This window comes from Microtus pennsylvanicus, chromosome 11 (genome assembly GCF_037038515.1).
Source record: "Microtus pennsylvanicus isolate mMicPen1 chromosome 11, mMicPen1.hap1, whole genome shotgun sequence".
Lineage (NCBI taxonomy): Eukaryota > Metazoa > Chordata > Mammalia > Rodentia > Cricetidae > Microtus > Microtus pennsylvanicus.
In genome coordinates this window covers 47,349,726-47,361,049 of record NC_134589.1, presented here as the reverse complement: position 1 = coordinate 47,361,049, position 11,324 = coordinate 47,349,726, and the positions used below count along the sequence as shown (strand labels likewise).

General features: G+C 35.7%; 1 protein-coding gene across 1 annotated transcript; it reads right to left on the bottom strand.

Annotated features, from left to right (window-relative positions):
- Nucleotides 1-344: 344 nt before the first annotated feature.
- LOC142831928 (olfactory receptor 4C12-like) lies at nucleotides 345-1,277 on the bottom strand. Its single transcript, XM_075942350.1, has one exon. The coding sequence runs from the start codon at nucleotides 1,275-1,277 to the stop codon at nucleotides 345-347; it is 933 nt and encodes a 310-aa protein (XP_075798465.1).
- Nucleotides 1,278-11,324: the final 10,047 nt, after the last annotated feature.

Below are 11,324 nucleotides of genomic sequence, written 5' to 3'. Positions count from 1 at the left end.
AGACACACATATTCAAGCTCAATAGATAGATAGATAGGTAGATAGATAGATAGATAGATAGATAGATAGATAGATAGATAGATAGATAGATAGATAGGCAGGCAGACAGACAGACAGACAGACAGACAGATAGATAGATCTATAAAAGAAAGAGGCATTTGGTTATGATAAAAATATGAGAGAAAATAAATGAATCACTAACTACTCCAGTTTAACCTTCTGCGTAAGTAACTATCTCCAATTGACATCCAACTCTGCATTATAGTAGACATTATTGTCAACAGGCAAAAAAGTTGGAAGTAATTTAATGTATTACCTATGTATATAAAGTCCAAAGACCCTGTTTAATTGTTATCTGAATTCACATTTTTTTTCCTCCAGAGCTTCCTTATTGCATTTTTTACCTCAGAATTCCTGAGGGTATAGATTAAAGGATTCAGCAGAGGAGCCACCATAGTATAAAAGACAGCAACTGCTTTATCAATTGGCAACGTGGTCACTGGGCGTAGATACACAAATATGCAAGGAATGAAGGACAAAATCACTACTGTAATATGGGACACACAGGTGGAGAGGGCTTTGTGCCTGCCTTCCAAGCTATAGTTCTTTAGAGAGCGTAAGATGATCACATAGGATCCCATCAAGAGGAGGAAGTTAAATAGGCAGATGAACCCACTGTTGGCAGCAACGAAGAGACCAAGGGTATGTGTGTCCATGCAGACAAGTTCCAACAGTGGGTACAAGTCACACATAAAATGGTCTATGATGTTGGGACCACAGAAGGGCAGCCAGACTGTAAAAAGGATCTGAATAGTTGCATGGAGAAACCCTCCAGTCCAGGCCACTCCCACCAGGAGAATGCATAGCTTGGAGTTCATGATGGTCATATAGTGCAGAGGCTTGCAGATGGCCACATAGCGGTCATAGGCCATCACTGTCAAGAGAATGATCTCAGTTGCACCAAAAATGTGCTCTGCATAGACTTGTGCCATGCATCCATTAAAGGAGATGACTTTGTTCTCTTGAAGGGAGTCCACAATCAGCTTCGGAGCTGAAGAGGAAGTGTAAATCATATCTATCAAGGAAAGGTGGCTCAGGAAGAAGTACATGGGGGAACTCAGAGCCCTGCTGTGGATGATGGTGACCACAATGAGCAGGTTGCCTGAAATTGTTACCATGTACAGAACCAAAAATGTCACGAACACTACTTTCTGCACTTGGGGGTTCTGTGTGAGACCTATCAAGATGAATTCAGTCACGTTCCTTTTATTCTCCATCTGTGTAGTGTAGATATTTGTTTTTGACCAGAAAGTATTGTTTTTACCTTTAGGAAAAAAGAATCAAAATAAATATTCCAAAAAAATTCAGTATTTTCATCACTCTATTATTTCAAAGATGAGGTCCTGTTTCCCCAAATTTTGTAGAAATAGAAATCTCAAGTCTTTTCTTATTTGATCTTTTTAGTCTTTTTTATTTTCTCAACCTCAACTGTATTCTTTTAAGACACATCAAGAAAAAAGGAATCAAATTTCTTGGGGTCAAAGGAGCAATTGCAAGCTTGTTTTTTCTCCAGGAGAATGGAATATTATAATCATTAGAAGCAATGGTTTTAGAAATTAAACAGATCTAGAACTGTCTATGAAATAAGATGAATTAGAACTATAAAATAGGTGTTTTTACCCTACTCATAATTATGTAAACATGTCAGATTAAAAGTTAATGATAATGTCCATAAGTCAATATTCAAAAACTTTGTGTTTTGAATGCTTATTTCAAGAATAAAATTAAAATGGAATATTTCCCGTCAAATTGCTTATAGATTTAATTTCACAGATATAAAACCATATATATATGATTTCTCTTTTTTTTACATCCTTACTAAAAAGGTGGCACTGGAGGATATTATTTTAAGTAAAACAAGCCAAAAAGTATCACACGTTCTCTCCCATAAGTGAGTAATAAAATCAAAGTTAATATAAAGGTAGAACAGTGATTCCTAAAGCATGAGAATGAAAGTTTCACGTGCCCAAACACTGCTAACTACGACAATAGTACTGACGTGTGCTTTACACTGCAATTGATAAGGAGAGGGAAATGAGTACATAGGTTGAAATAGCACACTGGGCCCTACACTGTAAAAATGTGGAAAATAAATAAATTTACATATTTAAGATAGTTAACTCAGGATCTGAGATTATGGATATCTTTTTTCTTTTTAAATTTTAATTATTTCCTAAATTTCTTAAGATTCTATTACTAATTTTAGGATTAAAAATAGGTGTAACTTCTATGTTTTCCTTAGAGTCCTATAATTGAATACATGAACATTTAAGTTCAGTAAAGTAGAGGTATGAACAGAAGAAACTGAGTCATGGCAGCACAGGAAACATCTTAATATGATTCAAGTAATAATATGCTTATAATATTGTGATCACCAATTTATAAAATGCCTTGAAAATTAGAACAGAGAGAGGGCCACAAATGTTCCACAGAATACCTAGCATTATCTTGGGTGTCATGTTTTTCTTAAAAATTTTTATACAATATATTTTGATCATGTTTTTCTTCTTTCCTCAGCTCCTACAAGATCCTCCTCCTCTCCTTCCTATCCATCAACTTTATGTTCTCTCTTTCAAACCAAAAACAAGCAAGCAAAAACAAAACCCAATCCCTTAAACAAAGAACAAAACTAAAACCAAAAGGCAGCAAATAAACAAACAAATACTCAACAAAAAGTAACCCAGATACCAAAAAACAAATATGGTTTTTTAACATGTGGAAGTTAGTCTGTAAGTTTTTGATAGTGTGCTGAATGTCATCTTTATTGTACCAACTAAACTTGTTCTCTAGTTTAAACTAATATCATCAATCAAAATTTACATAATTAGTCAATAAGTCTACTCTGAAAAATCAACCAGAATCCACTCAATATAAAATCTATTTTATTTGCTTGACAAAGAATGAATATATCACTAAACTTCAAAATAGTATTTAAAACGCCTTTGTTATTACTAGGCCTTGCATTTTCTGGACTTTCAATTTATTACAACTTTTTATTTGTTCCTAACACAGAAGGACTATGTAAAGTAAGGTAATTTGTCCCCATCTCTTGTGAGTATGATACATACTTAAGGGCATGTGAAAGAGAGCTTATTCTCTGTGATCCCAAGAAATAGTTCATTGACACAATGGCTTTATAGCCCTAAACCTAGGATTATGACCTCCCTTGTAAACAGCTCGATGTATCAGGGAACCCAAGAACTGCTGAGAATAAAATGGAGTGGATTTCTAATTGTGAGATCTTCTCTAGAGTCCTTGAGACAGTCAGCAATAGACTAATACAGTTTTCTAAATTCTAGCATGCATATGCCAAAATCGTACTTCATAATCAAAACCATAAATAATCCCAAAACATGACTCATTCATCATTACTTCAGTAATAGTTCTATTTTCTGCAAATTTTAAGTAATCTCAATATATTTTAATTCTTTTAAAATATTCCGATCCCCTCTTTTCCCGCACATCATGCAAACACAAGGACAAACTAAACAAATCAGCCATCTGTCAAAACTGATGTCTCTAGTGTTCAATGGCTGGTTAAAAGAATAAATGAGTTTCGTTTCCTGCTCTGGTTCAAGGACTAATAGCATACACTGAGGTGTATATTTATATATATCAAGAAGAGACTGATCTTCCATAAAAGGAAAGGCAGCAATGGAGAGGTAAAGACATAAACGAACAACCTCATCTCCCACTGAGAAAATCTAGGTACTTATTTCAATTTCTATGCTCAGATATTTGAGCTTGAAGCTTTTGCTGTGCTGGGCTTTTTCACATTTGTTGCAGCATGTTTAGGCTTACATGTCCTGCACAAATTTTCTGAGAGATATCCTAACCACTGAGCACTGGCTGTGCACTTGTCACTATACTAAGTGATTTGTTGGCAGTATTTCACCTATTTCTGCCAATAGTGTCAAAATTTGAGACACCTTTAAATTTGAATTTTAAAGAAAAGAAGACTTACCTAAAGTACCAGTGGGAAAATGTAAAGAACACTGTATCCAAACACAGGACGTCTGTCTCTAGCTCATTAGCATCTTCAGTGCCTGTGTCTCTAATGCTATCAGTTTACTTTGAGGACCAGCATTACCAGAGCTCAAATAATTGAGCTAGTGCCTTAAAGTCACCAGCTGTGGTCATAGGAAATCCCCCACAGTCCTCTGCTAAGCTGCAAAAGAAAGCCAAATGGTAATGAGTTCAGGTTTGCAGCCTGCAAATCTGTAGAGTCTCTCTAAATAAGAATACCCAGTTAACTTGTATTTTACATGCTTACATATTGTTAAGTTGAGAAGCCAAGGGCCAGGCAGGTGAATTTCAATGAGAGAGAACAAGAATATCCTAGGTATGCTAAACTCTAAAACAGATGTTTTCTGCCTCTGCAACTCACCTTTCTTTGGATGATACAATATAAATGCATACAGGCAAACAATAGCCCTAAAAGAGAGAGTTTAACTTCCACTATACTCATCAATAGCTGCTGCCTTGATTCTTTAAAAAAGCTATATCACATCTTAAGAATACTAAATCCAGCCGGGCGGTGGTGGCGCACGTCTTTCATCCCAGCACTGGGGAGGCAGAGGCAGGCAGATCTCTGTGAGTTCGAGGCCAGCCTGGTCTACAAGAGCTAGTTCCAGGACAGAAACCAAAAGCTACGGAGAAACCCTGTCTCAAAAAAATTAAAAAAAAAATGCTAAAAAAAAAAGAATGCTAAATCCTGCAGTATAGGTAGGACTTTATTCACTGTATCAGAAACATGTTATCCTGATTAGTTTCACATACAAGAAGGTTCTATAAGATCAAAATTAAAGGTGCCCTTGATCCTAAGTTTTAGTACAGATATCCATTCATGTTTAAAAGTATATCCTTCTCTCTCTAAGACAGAATTTTTAATGCATTAACCTTTGAATATTAGCTTCGGTGTTGAAAGTGTTCTTTTGAAAAGAGAGTTTAAAGAATTCTTTCTCCCATTCTAACTGATCTTCATGACTGTGAAGGCCATACATCTGTCACAGTTTTACTTTCAAATGAGCATTTTAAAATTCTTAACTGCATCCAATGTCTATTTGTACTGATGTAAGGTGAGATAGATTAATTTTTGTTGACTCCCATCGTAGTCCTTCCCCCTACTGAATGGAGATGGAGGAGGAATGGGTGGGGAGTGTAAAAGGGAAATGAGGGAAGGGAACAGGAGGAAAGGAGGGAAGGGGAATTGTGGTTGGGATGTAAAATAAATGGAAAATTTTATTAAGAAAAGAAGAAAAGTGCCATTAAAAAGAAAATATGTATGAGAAACTACACAAACTTCCATGTACAGATTGCATGTCATATACAGGAAGAAATGTTTGGTGACCCATCCTACCATTTCATTCTCTTTGTACCATATGTACACAACCTAGATTCCATAAATTGTATGTTCATATATATCTGTGTCTATAGTTAGGAGATCAAATATTTGTGCATGATCTCCTGAAACATCTAAAGGGGTCCAAATGTAATGCTTCAATTCTTTTAATTGCAAACTTTTTCCAGGGAAAGAAGGAAAATAAGATAAACTAACTTAAAAATCAGAATTCTGGGTAGCCTACCTTGGCTGCTGGTGCAGTTGAGAGTGTCCAGTGTGTTCAGAAACACAGAGAAACCATCGCATACAGCTGCTTAGACAGCATTTCAGGTAATGTATGCATCTCCAATTATTAATGATTAAATGATACTTCAGCAAGCAGACTGTCGAATGACACAGGCTTCTTTTTATTCTTTTTTATTATTATTATTAAAAATTTCCACCTCCTCCGTTTAAATTTCCACCTCCTCCATTTTGATGCTCACAAGCTTCTTCAAATGGATTTAACACATACTTTTGAAGCTCTGATGCCTTTGCAATTCTTTTAAAAATTAAAAGAAAAGATGAAAGAAGGGCAAATTCTATGTTGAATTTGAAAGTGAAATTCTGAGGAAAATATAGAGTATCTTTTGATTTTCTGTTATTATAAAAACAATTACAGAACAAGAGACACAAATATTTCTAACCCCTAATTTTGTCAACGAGATAAAAACAAACAACTTGTCTGGAATCATTGTGTGTGGAAAGTCTGCTGAGGACGTTATTATTGAGTGAATCTGTTTCACCTTTGCCCTCACAGGAATTAATTAATTATGATTTTTGAAGCTTTTATTTTAGGAACAGATATCTTGGTGTATTTATTTATAAACAAATCACCGATTAGTTCTTTTCCCTGAAGTTGAAACTAATTTATCAACAGTCTGTATGTCTGGTCCTGTATAATATGTGATGAAGCGTGCATATTTTAACCCCTTGAGGACTGCGAACCAGGACACGAATGACTCTCATTACCGTGTGTATAACAACCTGGGGTTTTGTTCAGGTTGTGCCCTGGGGAAGTTTTCTCAGTCTGAGGTCATGTAGAAGACAGAAATATTTACTCTTTGAACTGTACTAGAATGTATCTTTTTCTGTCCATAGGAATGAATTTTGGAAACTGACACACTTTCAATGGATGTGTTTGCTCTCTAGAGCTAGATGCTAAACAAAAGGTAAGATACTAGTATCAACTTTCCCAGTGTAGAAACCAAAAATCTTTCTTGATTCCCTGCCTCCCCATTGACACTTTGTTCAAAAGTTTATAGATCTAAGTGACTTTCTTTTCTTTTCGATTTTATTGAGCTATACATTTTTCTCTGCTCCCATCCCTTCCTCTCCCCTCCTTTTCCACCCTCTCTCATGGTTCCCATGCTCCCAATTTAATCAGGAGATCTTGTCTTTTTCTACTTCCCATGCAGATTAGATCCATGTATGCCTCTCTTAGGGCCCCTGTTGTTGTCTAGGTTCTCTGGGATTGTGATTTGTAAGCTGGTTTTCTTTGTTTTATGTTTTAAAAACACTTATGAGTGGGGCTGTGGTGGCATACACCTTTAATCCCAGCACTTGGGAGGCAGAGGCAGGCAGATCTCTGTGAGTTCAAGGCCAGCCTGGTCTACAAGAGCTAGTTCCAGGACAGGCACCAAAGCTACAGAGAAACCTTGTCTCAAAAAACAAATATATATAAAAAACAAAACAAAAAATAAGACAATTTAAAAAAAAGAAAGAAAGAAAGAAAAAAAAGGCTGGGCAGTGATGGCGCATGCCTTTAATCCCAGCACTCGGGAGGCAGAGGCAGGCAGATCTCTGTGAGTTCGAGACCAGCCTGGTCTACAAGTGCTAGTTCCAGGACAGGCTCCAAAACCACAGAGAAACCCTGTCTCAAAAAAACAAAAACAAAAACAAAAAAACACACTTATGAGTGAGTATATGTGATATTTCTTTCTAGGTCTGGGTTACCTCACTCAATATGATGTTTTCTAGATCCATGCATTTGCCTGCAAATTTCAAGATGTCATATTTTTTTCTGCTGTGTAGTACTCCACTGTGTAAATGTACCACACACACACACACAAACACACGATTCCAAATTTCTTCACATATTCTTCACATATTCACAAATTTCTTCCTCAGGACTGTAAAGATTTTCATGACCAAAATTCCCTGACACCCTGAAAACATAAGTTTGCAGTTACTTTGCATCCTCAACGACGGGGTATTGTTTCAGTTATCTCTCATAAAAATTTAAATAGCTGTCATCATTACACATACAGCTGTAGACCAAGAAATACTATTAAGAGCAAAACAAGAACTTTCATGGTTTTTATTGTAGTTACTGATTTCTGTGTCCTTTATTCTATAAATAAGGAATTACATTGACTAAATTTCATATATTAAAACAACCTTTAATTGCTGGAATAAATTCTGCTTATTCATGGTACACAACTTTTATAAACTGCTGAATCTTTTATTGTATTTGGGGGGGGTCTATTTTCCTGGGCTATTGTAGTTTTCTTTTCTTTTAGTATCTTTGTTTATTTTGTTCAGATTACTATACTAATCTCCAGAAATGTTCCTTTCATATATTTTTAGAAAGTTGAAGGATAAGAACTTCCTTAATTATTTCAGTACCTTTTCCATTGAATTCAATCTGATTTATATCTCATTGTCCTAAGTCACCATTTGCTCCAGAGACAAGACAGAACCTGCTATTTCTTGTTCACATCTCTAGCAAAACAGTGGATCTCATTATACTTTTGGATGATTATTCAGGGTTAAATAGACAGGTGTGTTTTTGAGGAACAATGACCTTTATCATTTAAATTCTTGAACTTATTTAATAACCATAATCCTTGTTCTTTATCTGTTTCTGGGGAGACCAAAGCCTTCAAACTTTACTTTCTACTAACCCAGGACTTTGGCAATGAACAGGCTGATCTCAGTATTTATAAATTCAGAACCTTGGTAAGAGTGGGTTTTTTTAGAACAGACTGTGTCTTGGTTCTTTTCGGTTTAGCCTCCTTTGGACTTGGTCTGTTCAATAACCATTCAGGGGCATGTACAGCTCCACTATCCTCCCATGTGTTTGTCTTTTCCTTTGATAAGATTGTTGAATGGTGATACCTCAGGCACTTTCCTTTGTTAAAATATCCTTGGCCAATGGGTGTTCCTGAGATATAGGATTTCAAAGGAATCCACTTTCCAAACAATATTCCAAATAAATATTTAATTTCATGTGTTTGTTGCACTCAAACCACATCCTGAATTTACATTTGCTCTTTCATTTGACCAAAATGTAAAGAGCTTAAAGTTTTAACCCTGTGCATCACAGAGATATTTAAAGAATTGAATTCACATTCAGCTTCTACAATGCTTAGTGCCCAGTAGCAGAAGCTACAACCCAGGTTTCTGACCCAGGGTAAATCTCACAGGTATTGAATGGGTTTCACAGCTCAGAATGGCATGAGATATGAACTCAGGAAAAGAAGCCTACAAAATCCTTCAGTAAATCCCACAGGCATAGCAAATCCCAGTTCAAACACTTCAGCCACAGACAGGAGACCTGAGTTGACTCAAGCCAATACCTGATGTTCAGAAAAGGACTAGAGATAGACCCTTTGCCCCTAACAATCAATTTCATGGGGGAAAATACTATCTCACCCATACAATGACTAAGTTTTATTCTTAATATTGTAAATACTTCCATTGAAAGGAGAATTGAACTTAAAAGCTCAATAAACTAACTTGAGACATATAATTTTCACAGTACAAACAAACAACAGAACCCCCACATCTGGAAAAAAACAAGACAAATTGTCCTCTCCAAAATTCAATAATTTTATATGATGGCTCCCACTGAAGAAGACTTGGAAAAACTTTCAGACAAAGAATTTAAAAGAATATTAGTAACTATGTTCAAACAATTCATTAATGAACCCCTAGAAAACAAAAACAAAGAGCTGAAAGAAATAAGGAGGTCAACTCAGGATAGGAAAATACAGTTTAATAAAAAGATACATTTGCCGAAGAAAACCTAAACTGAAATGAGGATAGAAGTAAGGAACTCAATAACTAGAATAAAAATCTTTTCAGAAAGCGCCACCAATAGAATGAAGCATGGGCAAACAGCAGGGCTGGATAATGAGGAAGAGGAAATGGATCTTTCAGTAAAGGTAAATGATTTTTTTTTAAAAAAAAAAAAGAAGAGTAGAATGGGAGAGTCCTGAACATCATAAAAAGATCAAATCTTCTAATTATGGGCCTAAGTGAAGGAGAAGAATACCATACCAAAGACATAAAAAATATTCTCAGTAAAATCATAGAAAAAAAGTCTAAGTCGAGAGCAAGAGATACAAGAGGCTTGCAAAACACCACATAGACAGAATGAGAAAAGTAAACATCATACCATATTACACTTTAGAAAACTAAAACACAAACAAAAGCAGGATATTTAAAGTTGTAAGAGAGAAGGGTCATAAGTCTAAAACAATAATGAAAAATCACGTAAGTAAAGTTCAAGGCTAGGTGGATTCACTGCACATTAGTACTAATATTTCAAAGGTGAACGAATATCAATATCACCAAAATTATTCTATAGAAAAGGAAGGAAGGCTTCCAAATGGTTATGAGTCAAAAATACCTGGATATTTAAAAAAGGTAAAAACAGTGCAAATAGAAAATTACATCTGAACTTCCTTATGAACGTAATTGCAAAGATTCTCAGTAAAATTTGAGCAAACAAAATTCAACAACACATTTAAAGGATCATTCAAAATCAAAAGCGAAAAAGTAAGAAACTTAAGACCTTGTGATCACATGTGCATAATGAGTACCAGAGACTAGGTGCCTTAATGAAATCACTAGAAATATAATAGGCCAGGAGATTCAGGCTTTTTACAACAGTAAAAAGTAAAGACAATAGTAAAAAGATTTGAAATATTTGAGGAAATTATTGGAACTGATGCACAGGGAAAGAAGGCACATGGACAGGATTCAGCATTGCTAGTGGCTGTCAGAGATGACTTTCCCAGGGTTATAGCTTTCTACCTTGTAATCTACTCTGACAAAGCATCAAGTTCTAAAGGCCCAAAAGGATCCAGAGAAGGTAGAGGAAAGCAAACTGTTGTAACTTACGGATTGCATTTCCTATTTGATAGGGAGATGGTAAAGACATGAACTTCTAGCAACAAAACAATCCCACATGATTGGATTCAGTTAGTTTAATCAAACCTGGATGATGGGCCTCAATTAATGTCTAGAATTTATTTCAGAAAAGAAGCAAAAATTTTGGGACAACAGGGAAAAGCAAAAGGCCTTGAAACTTCCCAAGATCAAACTATTGGTGAAGGCACTTATGCTGACCCACAGGTTCAAACACTTTACAATGAACAAATCTTGTCCCTATGCCACAAAGCAGCCTTAAATGCTTGGGACAGGATTCAATAACTAGGAAAATGAATTGAATCATATATCAGGATTAAACAGGGACAGAGAGAACCCATTAGTGACATTTTACAAAGATTAACTAAGGCTATACAAGTAAGAGTAACAGACCCAAGTGCTAGATGAGTACTTATTGTATATCTGGCTTTTGAAAATGCCAATTTAGAATGCAAAAAGATACTTGGGCCTTTAAATGTTAGATCAGCACCTACGGATGAATGGATCCTTCAAACAATGAACAGTGAGACATTTGAATATAACTGAATCTTTTTTTTTCTGTGTTGAGATTTTATTTATTTATTTATTTTTTTATTGGAAAAAAATTTCTGCCTCCTCCCAGCCTCCCATTTCCCTCCCCCTCCTCCCACTCCTCTCCCCTCTCTCTCCAGTTTGAAGAGCAGTCAGGGTTCCCTGCCCTGTGGAAAGTCCAAAGTCTTCCCCATTC